The sequence below is a fragment of the Erithacus rubecula genome (assembly GCF_903797595.1).
Source record: "Erithacus rubecula genome assembly, chromosome: 3".
In the NCBI taxonomy this organism is placed as follows: domain Eukaryota; kingdom Metazoa; phylum Chordata; class Aves; order Passeriformes; family Muscicapidae; genus Erithacus; species Erithacus rubecula.
Genome location: NC_136689.1, coordinates 25,848,677 through 25,874,092, shown reverse-complemented (window position 1 = coordinate 25,874,092; position 25,416 = coordinate 25,848,677). Strand labels below are relative to the sequence as shown.

Here is a 25,416-nt window from a genome sequence, read left to right as displayed (position 1 = left end):
ATAAAGCACTTCAGGCTGTAACTTACGCTTGTTTCTGAGGCTTCAATTTTATTGCTTGAAAAAATTTTCATATGATCTCATTTTAGACTTGGTTACTTCAAAGGTTGTTCAATCCATGTTCCTTCGAGGCTGCCTATGCAGCGCTATAATTTTTTCCCATGTTCTGTTATTTTTTTTCCTCCCTTCTTTCATCCTTATTAACTGGAAAACACCAAAGGGATTTTCACACACCAAAATGAGTAGTACTGCAATATTGTAGCCATGCTGCTTTCAATACTATAAAATCAGTCCATGATGGATGTGCATTTGTTTGTGCTCTATTACTGTGTGCCTGAACTAGGCTTGCTACCCAGACTCTGTTATGGTGGATCTGTAGGCAGACCCTTCAAAAGGGATTTGATTTAAATTAGCAATAATTGTTTTACCAAATGTGATTTATCACACAATTACAGCCTTCCATCAGAAAGCACAGGCCGTACAGGCTTTGTGAGCAGGGATGAAGGCAAGCAGGGATCTTTCCCAGCATACATGTAGTCTTACTTTCTTTGCTTTCTCCTCCCTGCTTCCCAAATATGGAGTCATATTCAGTAGTGAAATGAACTTGACCTCTCTTTGAAATGAGGTTGGACTATTTGAGTCCCATGTTCTCAGAAAGTTTTGATGGCCTCACTAATGTTGTTCTCTCAACTCCTGCAAAATGGATTTAATTGCCAGTCACATCATGTGTGTGAACTGAGGAGCTGACCTGGAACTATAAAATTCCCTAAAAACAGCACTGAGCATGAAACCCCAAAAATTCCAGAATTCTCCTCTGAACTCTGTGACACAAATACCTTCTCCCAAATATTTTTTCATTGTGCTTTCAGTTTCTTTTTACTTTTCTTTTCCAGTAGAGAAATATGGAAACGGGAATAAGATTGCCAGAGAAAGATATTAAGAAAAGAAGACAGCAAGTACTTTCTTAAAAAAATGAACTGATTTCCTTTAGTTTCTTGTTAGTGTTAGAGACCAAAATGACAGATTTTTTTTTTTCTTTGCTCTGACACTTACTTGCCAAAGTGATTAATTTCAGTCCTTGTACCTAAGATAGAAATCTATAAAGAAAAATGTAGAGTCTACTTAAAGAGCTAAGCATTAGTGCTGGAAGCAAGACAACCTGTGAATACTTCTCACAAACAATTGATTGAAATGAAATAAGCTTTCAATGTATTGATCTTTGCTCTTTTAAGTTTGTTAGAGCTTAGGTAACACTCAGTGGAATTTTTCAGGTTAACCTCAAGTAGAGGATGCTGCTTGTATCTCCACATATGTTTTTTGTTATTTGTGAAGTGATACCAGAAGAGACCCTTGTATTTTAGATTTGTTAGTTGGTCCAGATGTTCTTACATGAATATTTTGTTGCTTTTTCCTTACCATTGCCTGCATAAAGGAGATGACTCTTTAGGTCTACAGCCCAGCCAAGAAAACATAAGAGATATTAGTGTAGTATCACCTTGGAGATAGGATCTTATTTTTTTTAAACACTGTAACAACTTATAATGCACTGTGTACTACAGGCAAATGTATGCTAGGATGTAATAGAAAAAAGCATAAAATAAACTGTTATATACATAAAATAAAATAAATGCAAAATGAATGATCCAAGATCAGGGGCTTCTTCATTTCAGACCAAGGCAGTGTTGGAGAAAGAAGAAATGAGGGAGAAGGAGATGAGTGTGGCATATGAGACTGCTAGAGGAGATGGGTGGTAGTGCTTGGAAGGAGATTTATGACAATCCCATTTGTTATTGATACTCCCCAAATATTTTTATTCTGTAGAATTATGCAAAGAGTCATATTATTTGGATTATCCAACCAAAATGTGTTACACATTTTTTGCCTGTTTTGACACATGAGAAGATAATAGCACCTATTTATAATTGCCACTTACTGTCTTGAAAGAAAATCTGGTGGCATTAATATTCACAAAGCTATTTGTGGCATTGATAGATGCAAAAGCATTAGTCAGTATCTGTAGCTGTCCATAAAAATAGCTCTCTCTGTGAAGAAAACTTGGCCTTACCTATACAAATATTGGATACTGTGTCACACAAGATTATGACAATTAGAGTATATAGACTTAATGGCCTTCATATTATTAGCATATACTTGGAAAGGGGTGTCCTGCAGTAATATGACTTTCTGAGAAAACTCCTGACTCCTCAGGTGACTGATGGGAGGCAGATGACACATTAAGAGGATCTGTCAAGTGCTTAGGATCAAAGTGTCTTTCAAAAAGTGCACTGCTTTTCCAGAAACTGAGGCCTGCATTTGTGATCCCTCTATTGGAGGCAGTCAGTGATATTGCTACTCTGAGAAATCTGCCTTTGCTGGGACCCTGCCCTCTCAATCATGCCTTTATTATCTAATTATATTTCCTGTATGGCACAGGTGCTGTGAATTGTACATAGATCTGGGCAGTTGGTAGAAGACATCCAAAGCATGTTTTCTTTACAGGTACATAGATCTACAGGCACATAGGCTCAGTGATTCTCTATGCTCTTTGTTTTCCTTTGTGTAATGGATTATAGTATCTATATTATTAGGGAATGTGAATGTTTACATTTAGATTACTTTCAAAATAAGGCTATGTTTTTCACTGTCCTGATACAAATCTCAGTGATTTTTTGTTCTTGCAAGGAAGGGAAAAGGAATTATGTATTCATATGTTTTCTAGACCTTCAAAACAGCTTATATATTAAATTCTCTTTTTAGAAACTGAGGCAATTATATGTTGAAGCTTTTAAAGTTTTATTTTAAATTCTATTTTAAGTTCTCATACAAAGTATTCGTTAGTCATAGCGCGCCACCCTAGTTCAAAATGAGATAAATTATATTAATTAAAAATGCAAAAATCCAGATCAGTCTATGCAGTCCATTCCCAAAATAATGATCTTGTAGTTAATCAGTACATTGTAACTATAAATATGTACGTATTTATTTCCTGACTTTGCCACCAACTTTGCATGTTGGGATAAATCATGTAAGCTAGAATCTTCTAGATGAAATTACACATAAAATAAATTTAAAACTCCTTGCAGTTAATTGATTGTAAGCAACTTTCAGTTCAGTAAAAAAGAAATAAAATCAGTCTTTAAAAGTGTGTTCTTTAACCTCTTATCATTTTGGCATAGTGTTACGTCTTTGTGTTAGAGGGACTACTGAGAGAAGAATGAACAAAATAATATGTATGTGTCTGACTTTTCCTTATTTTCTTACTTTCAAAGATAAATATTCCCTAAAGGGATATAATTGGAAGAGGGTGTGTGCAGCAGGAGTTGAAAATTAAGCCTTTAAAAGTATTTCTGATTGAACACATGAAAACTGGAGGCACTCAGTATCACCGCTTGCTCTTGAAAATCTTAGCCAAGATTTTTTCATTTTTCCCAGAAGAGCTATGGCCAGGACAGCTGAGGCTTGAGAGCTGTGTATTTACATAAGCACAAGTTACAAATCTGTGGTTTTTAGAGATGTTTGAATTTCACCGCCTCACACTTGCAGTATGTTATAAGCTGCTGTGAGTAGTTCACAGGTAGTGAATGTACAGCCTACAGAGAATTGCCCCTCATGTTGCCTCCTTCTTGTTAGGAAAACTAGTGATTTTTTTTGTATGTGCCAGTTTTTAAGGTTCTTGTTTGTAGTTATGGGTTGGTCACTTCCAGAAATTTGTGGCTAGTCACTGATTAGGAGTTGCTTCATTTTGATGTACTGCCTCCTTCACCTAGGCAAGAAGCCATGGACCTGAAAGGCTGATTTTTAAAAATGTGATACAGCAGTCTTCTGAGAAGAGTTCTGGAGACTTGTATTGCTGAAGGGTATTTGCATGCCTGCAGGAGGAAAGATCCCTTTGCACACTCTCACCTACCCCACAGGTTTGCACATCTGTGCACACAGACAAGCACAGTCACTCCTGGAGTGCAGAACCCTCTCTCTGCTCTGGGAGGATCTCCCAGTTTGCATGGACATTTGCCTAATGATGGGTGCAGTTTCAGCTGGTTCTGGAAGGCAGACTCTTCCCCTTGCCCAACCACTGGTAGCAGTTCACTTTGCATTAGTTGAGGACAGAGTGGCAGCCCATGTCAGATGTGTCCTTCTTGTCAAGTAGCAGTGGAGCAATAGCTGCATTTATGTACCTTCTGCATCCCAAATCTCTCATTCCTTGAGGTAGTGCTTGAGGTCTGACTAGGCAGAAGTACACAGGCTGTGTTTAACCTGTCTGGGTTTGTTGTAGAGCTGTGGAGTGCTCCCAAGGGATGAGCGGCTGAGCAGCATCTCCACGAGTGCCTTGGGCTGTGTTTCTGCTCTCAGTGGAGACCACCAGAAAAGCTCTGTATCAGGCACCATGGGGATCTCCCTGGGAGTGGGAACCTCAGGGGGCTCATGAGGGTGTCAGGATAGGTAGGATCCATCCCACCTCCCCAGCCAGGGAACAGGGCAGCCAGAGCAGCCCCAGCCATGGGAGCTGGTATGTCTCTGCCTCTCCTGGAGCTCCTCCAAGATGCTGATGCTTGAGCTGCTCTTCTGGGTATGGAGAGGGAGGGAGACTTGTTTGTGTCACATGCAGCAATTGTATTTTCAGGGTATTGTTAGTACTGGGGACTGGAAGAGCACGTCCAACCCTCAGGAGTACTTTTGGAGAATTCTTGCCTGAGGACAGAGATCACCACTTTTGTGCTCAGAGAAAGTATATACTTGCAAAAAAGCCTTTGAAGACCTGTGTTGGCTTCCCATCAAAGTTAGCCCCTCTCCTGTGTCCAGACCTTTAATGGCTGAGAAGCTTGACCCAAAGGTTGCAGACACATCCGAGGCAGAGCAGGCAGCCAGAGCCTGGCTGGGGGGTCTGCAGGAGGGTGTGGGGAGAGCACAAAATGGCTTGGACTTTTTGTTTTGTTTTGGATGTCTTCCAAGCAGTTTGTGGGCCAGTCTGTTCCTTTTCCATGTCAGGTACCTGAATTGCTGGGGCAGATGATTCTCAGCCTTCTCTCTGGTCCTGGCTGGAAGAAGGTGTTGTGGGGGACTGTCCTGGTTTGAAGGACAGGTGTCTGCCAATAAAGGCAGAAGCTTCTCTTTGAAATGGAGAATGTAAACCCCCTTCCTCCAAATTATTATTATAATTTTGAAATTAAGGGGTTCTTAGGAAAAGATAGGGGAATTAGGAATAACAGCTCTTTACTAGGAAAATTAAAATAGAAATACAGTATTGCAAAGAACAATCCCAACCCTGACAGAGTCAGAATACAACTTGACACCCTGTCAGTCAGGGTGTTGGTAGCAGTCCCATTAAATGGTGGCTACAGTCCTCCTGCAGTGGCAGGTGTGGTTCAGTGGTCCTGTAGAAGGTGCAGTTTTCCTCTGAAGGTCCAGGGATGATGTGGAAATTTCCGGTGTTCCTCTGGAATCCAGTGGAAAGAAAGTATCTTTCTGTACAAAACCTCAGTTTTTTATCTAGGTAGGAAAGGTTTGGCTCCTCCCCCTGATTGGAGCATCTCCCAGTGGGATGATGTAATTTATCAGTCACACAGTGGGACTTAATGGCCCAGCAGCAGATGATATCTTCCTGGAGGAAGGATGGGAAAAGATAAAGATGATTGCCCCACCTGGTCTTAAAGATGGCCCATTAGCAGACAGTATGTGCCATGGAGATGAGGAATCACTACCCATCCAGCTTCAACAGATGGTGATAGAATACATGTTTCTGGACACATCAACCCAACACAGGGACTCTGCCACCAGCCTGTATCATGACAGAGGAAGAGCCTGCCAGTGCAGGGCATTGCTGGCTGCTCCAGGTGCTTTTGGTGCTGGGCCTTGGTAGTTGCTGATTTCAGACCCTGGGAGCAGCTGTGCCTGCACATGGTGATGGTTGTTGGTGATACCTGTGTGGGACAAAGTCCTGTGTCTGCTGATGGTGCTTCAGGACTCCAGAAGACTGAGTCTGAAATACGTGCCCTGCCTCCTCCAAAATGCTTTAATTAACTATTGTGAATTCTTCTAGTTCATAGTTTTAATAAGCTGGAAGACTCCAGTCTCACAAACAATCTCCATAAAGAGGTAAGGTGTAACTTGTGGGGACAACCTTTTTAGCAGGGGCTGTTGCAATAGGACAGGGGTTAATGGTTTTAAACTGAAGAAGGATCAATCTAGACTAGGTATAAGGAAGAATTTTTTTACAATGAGGAAGATTAAATACTGGAATAGGTTTCCCAGAGAGGTGGTGAATGCCTGGAAATATTCAAGGTCAGGTTGGAGGGGCTCTGATCTAGTAAAAGATGTCCCTACTTTGTTACAAGGGGTTGGACTAGATGACCTTTAGATGTGCTTTTTGACTCCAAATATTCTACGATTTTATGAAAATATAAACTCTTGTTTTAATGTCTGCAGCTTCTTTGAGTGTATGTTTTTTCTGAGTTATTAGTTCAAGGAAATCCTTGCTTACTGCTTTATTTGTATACTTCCCTTTCAGTCTGAAAACATTGTACTGTATTTAATAGTGGATGATTTGGAAGCAGCTTTTTAACCCAGTCTCAGAACTCAGACCCTCTTATTTTTATGAAGGTATTTTAACAGCAAGATGATTCTATCTTTGATTTCCTAAAACATATGGATAAGCCTAAATCCAAATGAAACTTACCCGAAATAGGTTGTTACATTTCTGTTAGTAAAACTAATTATATGAGAAACATATCTGCTAAGAAACTATCTGAAGATAAAATGTGTGCATTTGAGCATGTGAGCAGCTTCACATGCACAAAGTTTAAGGTGTTGCAAATCAACCTGCCCTTGATTTGTCAGGGCTGAAAAGAAGTTTTTGGTTTTTAGTGTGTAAAACTCTCTAGTGCTGAGTACTGCCTGAGGGGACCTGTGGGCTACTAGTGTTTTCAGCAGAGATTTGTTACCCCAGAGGATTTTATCTTATATAGCTAGGAACATTGAAGGTTTGATTCAGGATTTTTTTTTTATTTTGCAGAGAGAGAGAAGTTTCCCAACCTTTAAAAATGGCAATGAAAAATTGGTGGAAGTTAATAATAACTTGCTTGTAGCTGATTTATTAATAGCCTCATTTTTCTAAGTAATGAAAACCTTAAACTGTCTTGTATGTTAACTATAAAGCAAAGAAAAAAAGTAAAAAGTGAGATTGGTCTTAGTTTAAAATTATTTTAAACACACAGAATTGCAGAGTTTTATCTATAAAATGTTAAAGTTTGTTTGCAGAGTTCTGGTTTGGGGATTATTTTATATAATAAAATATGGAAGGAAAATTTGGGCTGGCAGAATTTTCAAAGCTTGTGTTAAAGCCCCTAACTGCTTCTGGTATGAAAGTCAGCTAAGCAGCCTTGTGTTGTTTTTTCCCCCAGGATATCTTTTATGCTTTCTTTTTTTCCTCTTCCTTCCCTTTGGAAATCCAAGTGTTTATTTGCATGCAAGTTAGGTGAATTCTTTTATCTATTTGTGTATCGTAAAGCAAAGCAATTAGCATACTGCAGTTACAGTACACTTAAAAACCAAAACAACCCTACAAAACCTTCAGTCAATATTATTCCTGGAGGGGGAACTCTTAATTAAATTGTATGCAAACTACAACAATAGGCAAAGTTGTTTGGTGTTTAATAATAACTCTTTGGGGCAGGGGAAGAGTGAAAAGTAAGTGTAGAGGAGAGCTTTGCATGCCATTAACCCAAGGATAGAAATGAGGTCAGCCTTTGAAGGGACAGACAACACACTTATCTGCCAGCATTGGAAAGTCCCCAAAGATTAGGTTATTTGCCAGATGTTGCTGGGAGTTCATCATTGACACCCTCTGCTCCATGGGCTTCATCTCTCACCACAGTTGCAGTTGCCTTTGCTGCCCTTTGCAGGCTTCCTGGAGATCTCCTCCAGTGCATAATGCTTGTTTTTTCCTTGAAGTAGTTGTTTTTTTTCATTTGTTTGTTTCATAGCAATAGGCATGGTGAACCATCTTAACTTGTGAAGCTGATCTGAAGACTCATTGTTTTTCTTTCATACACCCACGATAATCCTCTTGGCATAGGAAACATGGACATGAAGCACAGTGACTGTCACAGCTCTGGGAATGGGGCTGTGTTTTTAAGGGATTTGTAGAAGATGAGCTACTCACCTCACTTAATATTGGTAACCTTTTGAAGATGAATGAAAATTGGGGCATACTATCTCACAGGATAAGAATTTTCTTTTATTTTTTAATCCCTTTGCCTGAAAAATAACTGTAAATGCAATTCTAAGCAGATCATTCTTATATTATTGGCAGCTTTGTAGTTAATCAAATATCACACCAAAGTGTATTTAAGTGTGTAACTCACTAAAAATTGGTAGTGTGGCAGAGTGGGTGCTATCAGATCCATGTTAGTAATGATTGTATGAATCTGGAATGGTGTTCTCTGCATGTATCTTCTCCTTTAAATCTTTCAAGAGTTTGGTAGTAAATATTGATTTCAGCTAATGGTGGTTTTAACTTCTTTGTGCACATGCTTTGCCCCAGGGGACTCTGTCACATACAGAAAGAAGAGAAACCAAGACTTGCTCATAAAGAACAGAGCGAGCAAATATGTTTTTCCTTTAAAATGCTAGATGTTAGTGGTGGTATCTTGAAGCAAGATTCTTACCACTTGTGTTACTGTAGTTGTTTTGCAGTTCTGCCACCTCCCTTTGAGCAAAACAATTTTTGAGATGGACATTGACCTAATTAGGGACCATATTATCACCATGTACATCCAGTACATTATATTTTGTACTATATTATCACAATGTTTCCTTCCTTCCTTCCTTCCTTCCTTCCTTCCTTCCTTCCTTCCTTCCTTCCTTCCTTCATTCCTTCCTTCATTCCTTCCTTCCTTCCTTCCTTCCTTCCTTCCTTCCTTCCTTCCTTCCTTCCTTCCTTCCTCCTTCCTTCCTTCCTTCCTTCCTTCCTTCCTTCCTTCCTTCCTTCCTTCCTTCCTTCCTTCCTTCCTTCCTTCCTTCCTCCCTTCCTCCCTTCCTCCCTTCCTCCCTTCCTCCCTTCCTCCCTTCCTCCCTTCCTCCCTTCCTCCCTTCCTCCCTTCCTCCCTTCCTCCCTCCTCCCTTCCTCCCTTCCTCCCTTCCTCCCTTCCTCCCTTCCTCCCTTCCTCCCTTCCTCCCTTCCTCCCTTCCTCCCTTCCTCCCTTCCTCCCTTCCTCCCTCCCTTCCTTCCTCCCTTCTCCTTACTGTCCAATTTAGTCTCCTGACCCGAGCACTTCAATTAAATGTCTGATGATACAGGACAAAGACAATATATGTTCATGTTGAGATAAGCTTGGCATTCAGATGTTTGACCATTCATAGATATATGATGTTTTCCCCAACATTTATCAAGTCCACAGACCCATATACTGATTTTACTTCAATAGGTCTGGATTAGCTGTTGAATTTCCAGCACTGGAAAGCAGAAAAATTGCACGTAGTGAAAAAGTACAAGTGCTTCAGGTGTTGTTTCTGTCTGTTGGTGTGCAAAATGCTGTTGTTGAATGGTGCCTTTTCCTTACCTTGTACAGCTTGTGCTGCTGCTTGTTCTGTTCAGGAAACTTCAGTGCTGTCAGCGAGGTTCCAGTCTGGAACTCTGGTCTCTCATGTGGTTTCAGATTGTAACCAGGGATAGCAGGTAGTAGGGTTATTCTGCAAATGCCATCAGTGGGATAGTTGCAGAACTACAAGCCTGGGCCATTTCCAAGTTAGGCTGGCCCTGTTTGGCCAATCACAGAGTGCAAAATAACTACATTATTTCTCAAAGTGTTTTTCCAGAGTTGAAGTAACAGCCATCTTGCCCTATAAAGATCTTATTTCTCCTATAGAATATTTCTGCGCTGAGATAACTTTCATGAACTGTTTTCAAAGGGGTGAGGGGTTTATTTTGTTTTTTTTTGGGGGGGTGTATGCTTTTATTTTAAAGTCACTTTTCACCTCTGTTCTCCTATTTCCATTTTAGTCTTCTGTGCTTAGTTCCACGGTCATTTCTGTAAAACAGCAAATCCATTTGCACTATAGCAAGTGAATCTGTGATGAGTTTCCTATACTGAAATGGTGAGTCCAAGAAATGTAATTATTTAAACTCATGCATTTCCACTAGACTTGAGAGACTGATCACCCAGTGCAGAGGACAGATTGTGCCCTCTACCAAATACTTGCATGGATGATACACAGTGTTGGGCTCTCATGCTACTGCAACGTGGGGAGGCAGCAGGTCATCTGCTTTCTATTTTGAGTTTCTTTTTCAGAAGTATCCTTTTACTCCCCTCCTCTTCCTCGGTCCAGTTCTCAGTGGTTTGCAGTCCTTATGCTGCCTTTCTCTTTTCCATTTCCACTGGTGTCTTCTTGCCCCCAGTCCCCTCATGGTTCTTTCCCCCTGTACTTCCCCCCCACCCTCCTAAATCCCAGAGTTTTCCAATGTTCATTCTTGTTTCATTTTGAAATATCCTATATTTGCCCCATATTCTTTCAGTTATCCACAGTTATGCTCTTTCTTGAGAAGAAAGCAGCTCTGCATAAGAAGAAGAAAGTCAGGGAACAGCTTTTGATGTTCTTTGGTAACAGAAACAGTGGGATTTAGTGGACAAATGCTGAGTTGGGGGATTAAAAACTTTTCTCCATTGGCTGATTTGAAGGTGAATGGATATACCTGTAAGAGAGAGAAGAGACAAAGCCTCCCTGCTGGGGAGCCTTCTCAGCACAGGATTTTTTCAGGCAGGCAATAAGTAAACCATACGGCCATTTAAAATGAATTGGGGTGTTTGAAAGCATGAAAAACAGAATGTTTTTGATACTCCTTCTGCAAATGATCCTGAAGGGTGCCAGTGGCTAGTGACTTCACAGATGCCAGCCATGGGGAAAAGACTGAAGGAAGGCTGCTTGCTGTTGAGGCAATTCACACATCAGCTGCTTTTTGAGAGCACTCAGCTCTGCCTGAAGATTTATGGGCCTCTCTTCTTTTAAAATAAATGAGTAAAGGACCAAGCTGAGTGTTTTTCCACACATAAATGTCATAAATGCAATCCCAAAAACTTCATTGGAGTACCAGCAAGGGCTCAAGCCCCAGCTCAAATGTGCATCGTATTAATGTCTTTCTTGGGGACTCCAGACACAAACTGCTTTCCAACATCCAGAACCATTTGGAAATGCTTTAATCCTGAAACCAGGGGGGTTTCTAATGGGAATGCTAACAGACCCTTCGTTGTAGCAGCTGAAGCAGGCAGGGCTGTGATAATGAGCCTGTGTGCCTGCATGTGGAAAGCGTGATGCTAGTGCAGAAAACAAGCACTTCCACTGAAAAGCCCATGCTGAGAAAAACCACCGTGCACCATTCCAGCACAAGGCTGCTTAAAATTGGCTTTGCTCAAGGAAGAATGTATGGGGAGCAACTGTAGGCATTAACCCTGTGTGTATTACACTTCCAAACCCAACAAGTCTAAATAGCATTTCTAATAATGATCTAATTATCTATAAATAGCACTGTACTGAGTAGCCATGATTAGCAGTTAAAAATGCTGCCTACACTGATGGGGTTCTTTGCTATTCACAAGTGCAGTGTAACCATGTCTCCCCTCACTTTTTAAACATTGTGCCTGTGACCCTAAAAAATAAGTGATGCTTCATTTATTGCTCATGTCTCTGCATACTGCTGCTAATGCTGGAGACCATGTATTTGTACCTGTATTTGGAAAATTCAGTGACCTCGGTCACACCAGGCTGAAGAAACCTGTCTGGCAAGCATGAACCCAGGTGATTAATTTCAACAAACAGGTTGCTTATAAGAGTGTAATTACTCACTTGTGCAAATGGCAGGATGGGTGCACTGACCTGCATTAGACACATTGTAGTGTGCACCTCCCCATCGGTTCTTTTCCCTCTCTTAATCAGAGCCCTGAAAACCCTGCAACATTTAGACAGCTTGAGGTTGAAGGCTGAAATGTCACTTTTAAAAGAGGGTTAAAAAGGTCACACAGCTGCAAATAATAATAGCCCAATGAAAATCAGATTCTTACTGCAGCCCACTTCAAGAATAACATTGAAACAGGAAACAAGCCCGCTTGATGTTTTTACCAGTGTGGCAGTAAGATTACTGCTGAGTTTAAAAAGGGGGAGAGAGAGACAGAAGGAGCATGCTTTTTTCGTCTTAGATGTGAAAACAGTTTTTCTGGTTCAGAAAAGATGATCCTGGGGCTCTGCAAAATCTCCTTGAGGAGCCTGAGGACATGGGGTACTTGTCTGTGGATGCTGCTGAGAGGAGATGTAGGTTGTTGCTGTGTTCTGAGTGGTTTTGTTTCTTCTGTTTGCTTTAGTGTCTTTGTTATGTTCTTGGATTCCTCACTCTGGGCTACAGATTTATTAATTATAATAAAAACTTTTTAGAAGATTCTTAATGCAAACATCAAAGAGTAGAAGAAAATCTTGCCTTGCTGCAGAACTTACTTGTTTCTCTACCACGTGACATGGCTTGGAGAAGCCTTTCTCTTGTATTTTTATTTATTTCTTTTTGTAATTAGAATACCTTAACTTCTCCTGTGCAGAGTGATATAACAGGACAATGGCAGGCTACAACAGCATAGCAGATTTCCTCACTTACACATTCTGCCAATAAGGCTCTTTACATGGTCACAATAGGGCAATAAATGCTGACAGATGTTGTTAACATGTCTATTAAAATTCAGCCCCCTTTTCTTCTGGATTGTACACTCATGGCTATTGTTAATAATATCAGAACTAATGCTGACATATCAATAATAGTGTTTGCTTTCATTTATAATCCTTGACTGTTTCTTCAAAGAAGTCACAAAATTGCAATAAATTAAGCTATTGATAACAGAAGCTAAAAATTCAGACTGGAGAAATATTTTAACTTCACAGTCATCATACGTTTGTCTGATATTCTTCAAGTGCATTAATTGCAGCAGTTATTGGTAGTACTACAAGAAATGCACGAGTGTAAGTAGAATGTTTAAGATCCCAAAGGCTAATGAGCACCCTAATTTAGATGGAAATGCTGCTGTGATATATTTTTATTAGGTGAAGTCGAAATGTTGCCGTTGTTTGTGTTATTTCCTCCCGTCACCTGCACACAGTGTGGAAAATGAAGGCGTGGATTGTGTGGTCCAGCAGCACATGTGGTACATGTGAAGAGGAGTGTGTGCCAGGGGCTGTGCCCAGCTGTCTGAGCTGAGGGATGGGAGGTGTGTGCCTGCATCCTGACAAGGATGCCATGCAGGCTGTGCTGTGCACAGCACCTCTGCTGCTGAGAGCCCCCATCCTGCTGCACACCTGGGATGAGCCCAGGGGTGCTGGTGCATCCACAGCTTTTGCAGAGCTCAGTGGGATTGAGGCAAGCAGGAGGTTCACACTCACAGCCCAGACTTTCAGCTGCTTCTTTCTGGTCAACATTCAAGCACAATGCTGGAAATACTGCCATATAATAACCAAGCACCACACATTTGCAAAAATGTAGGCAGCAGGAAGCTTCTTTCACTTATTTACTGTTGTAAGAGAGTCACCAAAGTCTCAGCTGCAGTGAGTGCATCACATGTAACCAGCAATTCTGCACAGTGCAATTTGTCTTGAGGGCTTTGTACTACCTGGCAACACGTTGTAGGTCAAGTTCTACTAGACAGCACCTTGAAGTGCAGGTGATACAGCCTTTCTGGATTATTACTTGTTTTATGTTTAGTGTCTGCAAAGAATGATTCTCATGGAAACAAGTCATTGCTTGTACACTTGTTGAATCTGACACCTTTTCCAGGTACACCAAATCTATGTTTTCTTATCATGGACTATGACTTATCATAGTTGATTTCCTGGAGCTGATCACTGCACTCAGGATTCTAATCCTCATCTACTATGTTATTTTGGTGCTTAGTCCCTGCTTGTTTGCCTAGATAACCTTGAAAATAATTTGTTATCAGAGTGTGCACTGATGGATTCAGGGACTAAAGGTCAAGCTTAGGGTGGGGAGGGAAGTCTTAGATTTGTAATACTCAATAAGAAATCAAACTCCAAATAATTCCTGGTAATGTTTTGAAATTCACTTGGACACTTGGGACCAGAATTGTAACTATCTTGTTTTCTTTAACTGAGTCTCATCTGTTGTTTTGCTATTGAAAATGCTGTTGTCACTGTCCCCTGAGGAGGGGAAAAAGGGGTAACAGAACTCTTTGGCAGTGCTTCAGTTGCAGGAGCAATTGAGATATTAAATACAGTCTTTCATTATCCATGCATAGCTCTTTTTTTTTTCTTTCCTTCTCTTTTTTTTTTTTTTTTTTTTTTTTCTGTGTAAAGGAAAAAGTTGTCTTTAGGAAAGACAACATGCCTGGGGTCACATCCCATAAATAGAGGTGGATTTAAAAATCAAACTTAGCTGGAGGTTTTGGTTTTGTTTTTTGTGGGAGTTTGTTTTTCTAGTCAGTTATCTCTCTGCTGCCTGGTCCTTTCAGACAGGATAGTGTAATTCAGAGTATTTTTATGGCTTCATCTCTGAAGAGATTGTCTATGCACAGTCTGGAACTGAAATAACTGAAATTAGAAGTAATTTAACACCTTTAGTTATTTTAGTATGCGAATATACTCTTTCATTTCTGATTATGAGTATCCTATTTCAGTTTAACATAGCTGTAAGTTAAATCAAAACAGGATATGAATAATCTTAAAGGAGTAAATTAGGTACAATTTTAGTTATTTCAGTTCTAGCCTTGTGTGGATACATAAGTTATGCCTGAGCTAGGGTCTTTCTTGACACCTGATTGTATTATAAATCATTTGTCTGAGGCCAGATGTTGGTAGAGATGCCCACATCAAGAAAATCAGTTGATGCTTATTATCAGTTTTTGGGAATAATGTCCTTGTGGAGGTTGAAGGGCAAATAAAAGTAGAAATCCTTCACTTCTGGATTCTGCTTCTAAGATCACTGAAGTCAGATGGAGTGGAGTTTTTTATGGCACAATTAGAAAAATACACTGCCAGGCTAATGTTGTCCACCAGAATCAAGTTTAATATAAAATAAAATGTTATCATCCAGTGAAAATAATTGCTGCAAGTACAGGTCTGGCTGATGTACAGGTTAATGGTGAATTACACTATCAACTGTAAGCATGCTAAAGATACTCCTGATGATAGGAAGCAATGAAGTGTACTTTGAAAAAAATTCAGAGGGTTTGGGCAACTTTACTACCTGTCCCTCTGCAGATTTTTGTAGTTTTAAAATCAAATTCTGTTTCTCCATCAAGAAACTTCTCTTCAGTCCATGAAAAAATTACCCAAACACAACCTAGGTATTTTTCTAAGAGAGGCTGTGGTGAGGCTGAGTTCTAAGGGACTTCAGGGAATCTCTAAACACAAGTCATCTACTTTAACATGGGTCAGCCACTACATCCTAGCTAGTTGTTCTAGCTAGTTGTTCCAACAGGCTGAAAACATTTCCGAAATAAATTACTTACTTATTTTACTCCCTAGAATTTTACTTTTTTTTTTTTTTTTTTTTTTTTTGCAGTGACACTGCCCTAATATTGACTCAAATTCAGCTGCATAACTGCATTCTGAGGGTGACTGTTTCATCCTTTATGACTTGGGAGCTTTCCCCCAGGGTTTAGTTCAAGGTTATGTACAGGACTGGAGCTGCTATGGGGAAGTGCAACTTTAGACAAAACTTTACTGCTGAAGCTCCTGAGGCTCTAGCTGACCTTTTAAAGGATGGGGATTCACAGTTACCTTGTGTGTATAGAGAGCATGTATGTAATGTATTTAAGTTATTAATATCAGACAGTATGGATGCAGAACTTCAAAAAGTGGGCTCTTTCTCAGAAGTAACCTGGACGTCTGGTTTTAATGTTGTTCAGCAGGAACTGAAGGAGGAAAGGTAAAAACCTTTAATTCAAGATATTTCTAGGAAGACACGGTCTTATCTAATAACAACACTGAACATATGCTATTTTCTGAGGCAGATTTATGCTGTGAAAGCTGAACTTTTTTTTTCCTTCTTAGAAGTAAATTGGTGCTCAGGAAGGAGCAATAAGAACTTAGACTGTAGGGAGCCTGCTGAATATTAGCAAAATTAGTACTCTGAGTTTGAAAACTTTGTTCTGATCTGTTTGTGGAGTTTGAAATAAAAACACCAACTGCGATTTCTTTATGTTGCATGCATGTGTGAAGTTTAGAACGTATATATTCATAGGTTCCCTTTCTTTCCCCCTCCCCCTTTTAACATGTAGATTTATGAGGAATCAAAGATGAACTTGGAGCAGGAGAGGCCTTTTGTCTGCAGTGCCCCAGGCTGCTCACAGGTGAGTGGAGTCAGCGGTGATATTAATTGAGTCCTCAGCACTAGCTCTGGCTTGTATAATGCCTCCTGATATATTAACACATGTCTAATAATAATATCTGTGTCAGGGGTTTTTTTGTGTTTTTTTTTTTAAAGACCTGCTTCCCCTCAATTCTCTCCTTTCCCACAAGACATTATTACAAAATATTTTAAGCAAATACAACAGCCAGTCAAAAGTGAGTTGGTACAAGTGCTCCTCAAGCTGCCTCTGTGCTTTTTCTCATCCCAAATCCTAATGTTTCAAGCCCCATATTGTAGATTCTTTTGGGGACTAACAAGAGAGGACACAATAGGCAGGACACATTTATCTGTCTTCTGCTGAGATGTATGATGGAATATATTATGGTATTGTTGGAGTCTGTAAAAAAAAACAACCTCCTGGGTTTTTTTTTTTAAATGTTTTAAATACTTAAATACAATGATATCTTATTAGTTGATCTTTATTTATGTATGTATTTACTTTTAATCTTTAAAACATCTTCCTACTAAGTATATTCTGTGGGAAATGCAGCCTGTAGATAAATTTTGCCCCAGGATGTGCATTTGGGATTCCTGTCCTGTTGACTGGTGCTCTGCCATATGTCTCCAAGTCAGCAAAACCTGACCTGTAATATTAGATATTTAATGAGCTTTAAAAAACCCTGGATTTTACCTGCTGAGATTTGAACTGGGGTTTGTGTGGTTTTTCCAGTGATTTTGCAGTGGTGAGGGAAGTTCCCCCATATGCAGTGATGAGACAATTTCCATGTGTGGCGCTTCTGACCCTAATTTGTTTTAGTGACACGAATTTGTGAGTAAAATCTTCAGACAAGGGCATCTTTTGGGCTTTTGCCACAGGCTTCCTCTGTGCATCTATGTAAAATGATATAGCTTACCCATTTCCTAGAATCCCCCTCTCTTCATTAGTGAATCTTTCCCTGTTTCAACTGTATGTTGGGAGTTTTCAGCTGGCTAATGTATTTACAGCTCTTCAGGTTCTTCTGGCAGAGGGGATGGGTGACTGTTAATGATGTGTAGGTGTTGATTTTGCCAGGAGCTGAAATAAGGAGAGGCAGGAGCCTTCAGTGCAGTTAACAACTGGCTGAGTGGCTTTGCTGTTTCACTAAGTGGAATTTTCTATGGGAGGCTGAGTGCATCTTTTGGATTATCCCTCAGGCTGAGAGCATATCCTTTTAGATTTCCACATGCAGAGTTAAACTTCCATCATTCTGTCACAGAAGTAGAATAAAAGTATCTGAGTTTGTCACAGTTTATTTACCTTTTTGATGAAATGAATTTCCACCAAAATCAGTGGACTTGCCGTGTTTTCATGTCAACTCTTAATTAATTTCCTCACTGGAGGAGAAGCTCATCCAGACAAGTTTTTTTAGATGTTCAGAGAGCAAGTTTGGCTGCCTGCTGTTACATTTTGGAAAGGTGAACTATGTAGGTGTGACTTCCATCTTAAAAAATGTTGAACTTCCCATTCCCCAGCGTGACCTCTGTTATGAATGAGGCCTTGACACAATTGCACAGTGCAGATCTGCTGCCCAGCTAGGCTGGCTGGGACCTGGCTTCTCTCTCTGCCTGTGCACATGTGTGCAGAGGGCTGATGGAGTCAACCTTCTGCACAAGAGAGAAAGCAGACTTAGAAAAAGGACAGAGAAGTCTGGGCTGGAGGAACAGTTTCTCCTCTGTTGCACCTCGCCCTGTTTGAGCTGGCTGATTTCATCATGAAGAGACAGCATGGCATCCATGAAGGAAAATCCATTTCCAAGAGGAATAAATGTAGGGTTTTTCCCCTCCCTCTTTAAGATTTAATTGAGCAAGGTCTTTCTCAGATATTCCCTTTGTTCTTAACAAAAATTCCTAGTGCTGCATTTCTTCCAGATGAGTAAGCTGTGAATCAGGATTTCACAGTGAGGGAAAGGTCTTTGGGATTTCTTTCTTTTTCAGTTTCTTTTCTTTCCCCCCAGAGAATTCAATTCCATTACTTATGCTGCTTTGTCTAGGGGTTTGGAGAGACTCTCAGGAGGTGTAACAGAGAGTAATTATTTATACTGTAGCCACAAGCAAAGACATTTAGCCAAGAATATTCTGTGTTGAAACCATTATGTCCCTTTAGCTCTGTTGTTGTCTCCTATATACCTGTTGCTTGAAAAAGCTGCTTTTAATAATATTTTTTTCTCAAGCCTTGGTGACACAGCTTCTGGCTTTTGATAGTCCTGAAATAATCCAGTTGAAACCACCTCAGTAGAAAGGGTCTGTGTATGTATGTTCTAGTGAAGGAAACTTCACAGAACCATTCTGCTGTTTGAGCCCAAATGTGCAAGTGCTTGAGCATTAAATCAAGCTTGTCTCTTCTATGTTTTGTTCAAAAGCAGCTATTTCTTGTAGAACCCTGTAATCAGATTGTAAAACAAACTTAGCACGCTGATTAGTTTCTTACAAAAAACATCTCTCCACCTTCTCTGCTTGCCAAAGGAGAAGAATTTGATTTAGTATCATAAAGGGCCATAACTAGTTGCTATAAAACTGTGCACCATTTCATTGCCACTTCAAATCAAGTCAAAGTATCAGATATTTCTAAAATTAAAGACGTGTTTTGCCTGAATTCTTTTGGGTAGAGAAAAGCTGGCTTATTTATCTCTATTTATAGCTGTTCATCAGATATATGTTGCAGAAAGACACAAAAGCAGAAAGATCCAGCAAAGTGATTTAAGATTTGCCTGATTACTTAGCATTTGCCGTGGGCTAAGAGCACACAGAGCAGCAGTTATCACAGATCCTCAGGCACGTGGGGACTTGTGAGGCTGGGGTAGCTGGACTGGGTGTCTGGGACCCTTAGAATCTAAAACTTGGACTGTAATTTTTTCAAAGCAGTTGCATGACACCTTATTTGTCATCCCAGAGAGCACGGCAGCAAGTGTGTTTCTAAACCCAGTACAGCTATTTGTCACTCATGCTCACTTGTATTTTCAAATATTCTGTTTCCTGTGCCATTTGGACACATTTCTAGCTGGATAAATTTCTTTCTCTCTCTCATTTTTGAAATTCTGTCCAATGCCAAAAGTTTATTAGAGAATTAAATTCTTCTTTTTTTCTTTTTTTTTTTTTTTTTCTCTCTTCCTCTCTCTCTTTCTGTGTTTGCCTGACAGCGTTTTCCAACAGAGGATCATCTGATGATTCACAGGCACAAACATGAAATGACTTTGAAGTTTCCTTCAATAAAAACAGATAATATGTTATCAGGTAAGAAGACATGAATTCAAGAGTCAAGATAACTATTCAGATGATGTTGAAAGCATGACTCCTATTGGAAAGCTACTGGCAAAATGACTCCAAGATTGGTTTTTAAAAACCCCAGCTCCAATTAAATAACAGGGAGAGGTGGATTAAACTAGAATGTTTATCTTTGAACAAAAAGATAGTTGCCATTCTTCTGCCTTCACATACATGTTTGCCATGAGAGGGAAGGAAATCACTGAACCTCAGGCATGCTGGCAGCTCCATCCTTGACTCCCAGTGAAAAACAGGCACTTTAGTGCATGCCACTCAGGAGCCCAGCAGTGAGAGTGTTAATGAAGAGCATTTGTGATGTTGCTGTAAGATTTGCTATTTAAGCTGGGCAGACTCACTTCAGCAACTGGAAGAGGCCACACTGAATGAGTCACCTGTGTGGTGACCCAGGAACTGTAAATAGCCAAACCAGAAAGTCAAACCAGTGGGTGATACCCAGTAGTCTTTCCCCATCTCTCTCTGCACTTCCGCCTTCAAAAACAGGGGTTATTTGCTATTAGGTGCAATTTCACCCTATAATTTATTGAGTAGTATATTTCTTGTGTAGTCTTTCTGTGCTCTTGTCTGTGTAACCACATATCAATGGCTTGCTGGCCTTCAGCCAGTGCTGGGTAAGGTCAAGCTAGCCCTTCATTTTACTTCTTTCCTTCCTATTCCCTTTCCTATTGTTTATTCTCTGGGCTATAGTAATGGGGTATTTCAAATAGTATCTAGAATTTTTCAGATTTCAAAGTAATGGTAGAAGACCCCCCCTATGATGCAAATGTATGTGGATGCTCAGCAGTGTTTGATATTTTCTTGCAATGGGCTTCCTCAAGATAAATTGTGCCATTTCAGATGCAAAAGTATATTCATTAAAGGGACTCCAGCAGACTGACTCTTTTATGGTTAAACTGTTTCAATTTTTACGAAAATCATAATGAAGTAACAATGGCTTGCAAATATTTAGGTTTTTGTTTCTTTGTTTGTTTTTTATTGGGACTTTGGGCACCAAGAAGAAGCTAGACAGCCTTTTTCCCAAATAGAATTTATTTTGCTTTTACATTTGAAAATGCCATGGCAGGCTAAGTTTAGAAAGAAACAGTACACAGCATTTTGAAGAGTAGGTCTTGCAAAGTGCCTGAATGCCTGCCATGCCCACAGAATCCTGTGTTTGCAAGCACAAATGAGGAAAAGCTGCTTTTGCATTTGGCTGTGTCCTTTGGCAGTGAAACTGCTCAGAGACATCTGTGCTGTGGGCACATTCACCCTGTGCAAGTGCTGGCTTTTGTTAAAACTTTCTGTTTGGCAAGACTTTTGTTGAGTGCAGTTTCTAAGGAATCTATTCTGTCACCAGGAGTCCTCTGAGCAGAGTAGCTCCATTTGTGTTTGGTAACTTCTGTGATTTAGCCATCCTGTTCCTTGCAATGGGTTGTTTTCCCAAGCAAAAAGAATGACTGGTACTGGGCCCCCTAAACCTGCAGTTAGCCTTCTGTACATACTAATAAAGATTTTTCAGGCTGGAAAGACTCTGAGATTGCTTCTAAGGGGAGTATTATTTGAGGTTTGTCTATGATGTTCCTCTGTAGTAGTGAAAAAAGTAAAAAGCCACATATGTTCCCAAAGACTGTGGCTAATGTTCCTGACTGTAATGGCCTGGCATCTTGGTTCTGTTGTGTATTGATCCCTCTTGTTGTGTTTGTTTGCTGGATTTGTTTGGCATTTTGCATTCCTGACTCGGGAAGCTTCATAGATCATCTGCTCTCTGCAGGAAGACATTGAAAAATAGTTCTTTCATTACCCACTGAAACCCTGGGGAAATCTAAATACCTTAAAGTTTAAGAAGTTTTATTCTTAGATTTCAGAATGAAAAATTAATGATATACGGGAAAAAGAGATAAACTTTTCTCTTAGACATTTGTCTTCATGTCTTCCTTGTTTTTTGCATTTTTGCTTATTTGACTTTTTAAAAAAATTGTTTCTGTCATCAGTAGGTTCAAAGAATTGCAGCAGCAATTGCCCTGTAATAACCCAGGTGCAGAGTTTTTTTTCCTCTTTCTTCTAAACTGTCTGGAAGCCAGACTTTCTAATTTTTTTTTCCCCAGTATGTTGTATATTATCTTTTAATTTGTTGTGCATGATCCATTTATTATTAGCAATTAGTCATGAAAAATAACACACTGTATGCTTTCAGGTAGTCATTAGAATTATCTACTCTGTTTACAGAGGTAGCTTAATCCCCAGTCTGGGTTCACTACAGTATCAGTAATATTTAACGCACATTAAACTTGTTTTCCATAAATTATTGCTGGAAGTAGGCACTGAAACTCTTGGTCTTGTACAATACATCTTAGAAACTAAGCAAAATATGACTGGGGAAGAAGGAACTTGTTTTTTGTGTGAAATCTGTATTTGGGTCTGAAATATCAGCTTCTAAGGGAGAGGTACAGTTATGTTGTATGTGAAGTTATATGTTGTTAGGTGGGTGGGGTCAGTGTCTCATAAATGATGGTGCATGACCTGATTGCTACAATTGGTGCTGTGCTGATTTATCAGGTATGTCTTTCAGGAGATTCTGAGCTACGTTCACTAGGTTTTCTACCTTTTTTTTTTCATGCTAGCTTAAGGAAAAAAACAATCTCTTGAACCAATTTAGAAACTCCAGATACCCATGAACACCAAACAGCTTTCTATTCTCTGACTGTATAAAAGGAAGGAAAATCTACTAGAGACATTTCACTAAAATGCAACTGATATTTTTGTTGCACAACTTGACAACACAATTCTGTCTTTCAAAATTAATGCTATTTGTTCCTTTTTGTTTGTATGTATTTTTATTTTTGTTTGTTAGAAAGTCTTGTTAAGAGTATGGATAGAGGGTCATTGATGTTTTCCATTCCCATCTTTCCAGCCAAAAAAGAGCTGTTTGAGATAACACAGAATATCTTATGTAAGTTTTGCATGCTAGTCACTGTTGCAGGCCACTTTAAATTGACTGAAATGGATTTCAACTCTTTGCTTTTATGCTGAGTGAATGGTGTTTGCATTGCTTTGAAACTCTACAGTTTGTTGTGTGACAAAGCTTTTGTGTTTAAACAGCAAAATATTAATGTCTGTGGAATAGATTGTTTTCTCCAGGGAAATACTAAAAGCCCTGTGGAACTGAACTTTGGGAACTGGGGATTATCTGCATAGAAAACTTTTTTCCTTTCTTATTCTATTTACTGAAACCAAATCCTCTAGAGTTTGGGTGATAAAGCCCACTGTGGAGGTAGAAACAGTTTTCTCTAGATTCAATAAGTGCCTGTAATAATGGTAGTGCAAATGTATTCCTTTTCCCAGGTAATGCCTGTTAGTGAGATAATTTACATGACCCTTGGTTGCCTTAATTTTTTCCTACTTGTAGTTTCCATAGAGAGGTTTATCTAGGCATGAATTTCGAGGAGACCAAAATGATTGAGCATAAGGACTTGTAGTGTTTCCTTGTTTGCTTTATCAAAAATGAAATGAAGCACTTTCTTACATTGATTGGTCAGAGTGACCAGAAGACTAAAATTTGGTTGTACCCAGCATGTGTACCCCTCCAGGAAAGCTTTAAGGAGTACATATTTAGGCAGTAAAGTTCTTGGTAGAGCTAATCTGGTGGGAGCAGTTTCACCACCTATGTTTGAGTGCAGCTCTTCTTCCTCTCCTCTTTCTCCACCTGGTTGATTATATCAAAACCACCTTATGATGTTGAGCTCCTCAGTGCACTTGGGTAGAAACCTGTGAAATCAGTGAAGAAACCTTTATGAACTTCTCAGGACATTCCACTGTCTTTGTGGCTGCTTGATAGGCAGCGCTTCAAATTTCTGTGCTAGCCCCATTACTGTGGCTTTGTTATCATTGTATGAAAGTACAACACTGGTAAGTGTGTAACTTCAACAGAGCCCACAGCTGTACAAGCCAAATGTCTATTATTATTGCACATCAGACTAAACAATTTTTTTCCTTGAAAGAAAAATGAAGGATAAAGTTACACACTTTGGAGCTGTGCTTTTAGGTATCTTTTACCAAATCAGAATTTTTAATTTTTTTTTTTTTCTCCAAATGAGAGCTTGTTTTACATAACTGTCCTTTGGTTCTCCAGGGCTTTTTAAAACTGGTAGTATGCTTTAAAGTTTCTTTTTGTCTTTTGAGGGATGAAACTCATAATTCAAGGTAATTTTACTTAACATATTCTGGATGAATCAAGTAAATTTCTTTATAGCAAGCTAATGTTGTGTTTCCTGACCTGTTGTTTTGAAAACGATGTGTTGAGACTAAGTGTCCTTTCTGAGACTATTATTTCAATCCCCACACCCCCAAGTGACCAACAACAATGCCAAAATGCCCCATGCACTGCCAAATGTTGTGAGTACATAGTGAAATCTTTTGACTTTACTGAAGATTTTGAGTTCCCCATTGCCTTACCACAAACATTATTTTTATGAGTCTGAAAATTCAGGTATCACTTCAGACCTTGAGGACAGCTTTTCAGAATTCAGCAACCAAAATATACACAGTATGTGAAATTCTGGTCAGAATATGATTGCTGAGTGCATGTGAAATCCTTCCTGTAAGACACAGTAGGTTAACTTGGGATCTGCTCAGGTGAGATCATTTGGGCTTGCTCTAGGGCTTATATATTGTCCATTTACATTTTTGAGGCTTATTTAAACTCTATGTTTCTTCCAGCCTTTCTGGTCATGACTGTGTCATCAGAGAGGCTGATTATTCTCTTGAGTAATAGGCTGAACAATATTTTCATTACCTAGTCTGAAGCTTGACAAAGCCTGTGTTTAAAATGATGGTAAAGTTGAGATAGAAAAATGTTCCTATGAAATTATCAGGTGACAGGTTTACCTATGAAGTGACAGAAGGCTAGAGGCAGATGTCTCAAAAGACAGCAATCCTAGAGGATGGAACTAGTTGAGGATGGAAATATTTTTACATGTTGAACAATAGGACTAGTTTGGGATATCTGATCAGTGTAACAGGCAGGTATCTTGGTTTAACTGAGATAATCCTGTATCCCAAGCTGCCAATGCAAATTGCAGTTTGTGACATTGGAGTCCTGCCTGTGTGAGTAGCAGTGTGCCTGCAGAACAGCTTCCTACATAACGTGTGTCCTCAGCAGGAATGCTGAGAGGGTGCTGGCTCTGCCTGAGTTTTGGTCCAGACGGGTCTGCCTCATCCAGTTGCTGGATGAGCAAATGAGAGCCCTGCTCCCAGGGAGTCTGCAATGGTTGTGGGCCCTGGTGATAGCAACAAAAGCTTTGTTTGTACCAACAGGGAACAATGAGGTCAGGCACAAGCTGTTGGAACTATTAATGCATTTTTAAGTGCTGAGAATTAGGAATATTTTATTAATTCTTGGAGACCTGATTTTGTAGCTTATGCTAGGGTCTCCTTTGTGATACTCTTCCCAATTAAAACACAAAGGCTTGCCTAATCTAGATAAAAGAATTACTGTGGTGTTGAGAGTAATTTCTTCTACTAATTTGCCCAGATCCTAAAGGAGATCTGGTGTTTACAGAGGCAAAATAGTTGGCTGCTCAGGAGCAAATCAAGCTCATTAGACTTGGTAGCCTAGAAAACCTGAAACCAATGAGTGCAGTGTATGTGCAGTGTAACTACATTACTGCAGAGACTCTCAACATTTTAAAGTCTGGATCTTTATCGGTTCTCCTCTCACACAGAGGATTTGTGGCCTTCTGATTTCTGTGAATGTTGAAGGCTGAAGTATTAGAACTAGAAAGGCAGGTCTTGTT

The 25,416-nt window shown here is 39.7% G+C and overlaps 1 protein-coding gene across 5 annotated transcripts in view; it reads left to right on the top strand.

Annotated features, from left to right (window-relative positions):
* Positions 1-25,416, top strand: part of CREB5 (cAMP responsive element binding protein 5) — a 252,943-nt gene that overhangs the window by 27,209 nt on the left and 200,318 nt on the right. For 2 of the 5 annotated variants that reach the window (XM_079301076.1, XM_079301075.1), the window contains 3 exons: positions 16,257-16,328; positions 19,504-19,597; positions 22,536-22,574. In XM_079301076.1, the coding sequence (XP_079157202.1) occupies positions 16,275-16,328; positions 19,504-19,597; positions 22,536-22,574 (187 nt within the window). In that variant the 5' untranslated portion in view covers positions 16,257-16,274. The remainder of the gene's footprint in view (positions 1-16,256; positions 16,329-19,503; positions 19,598-22,535; positions 22,575-25,416) is intronic. The other 3 variants (XM_079301078.1, XM_079301077.1, XM_079301079.1) reach the window with 2 other exon arrangements.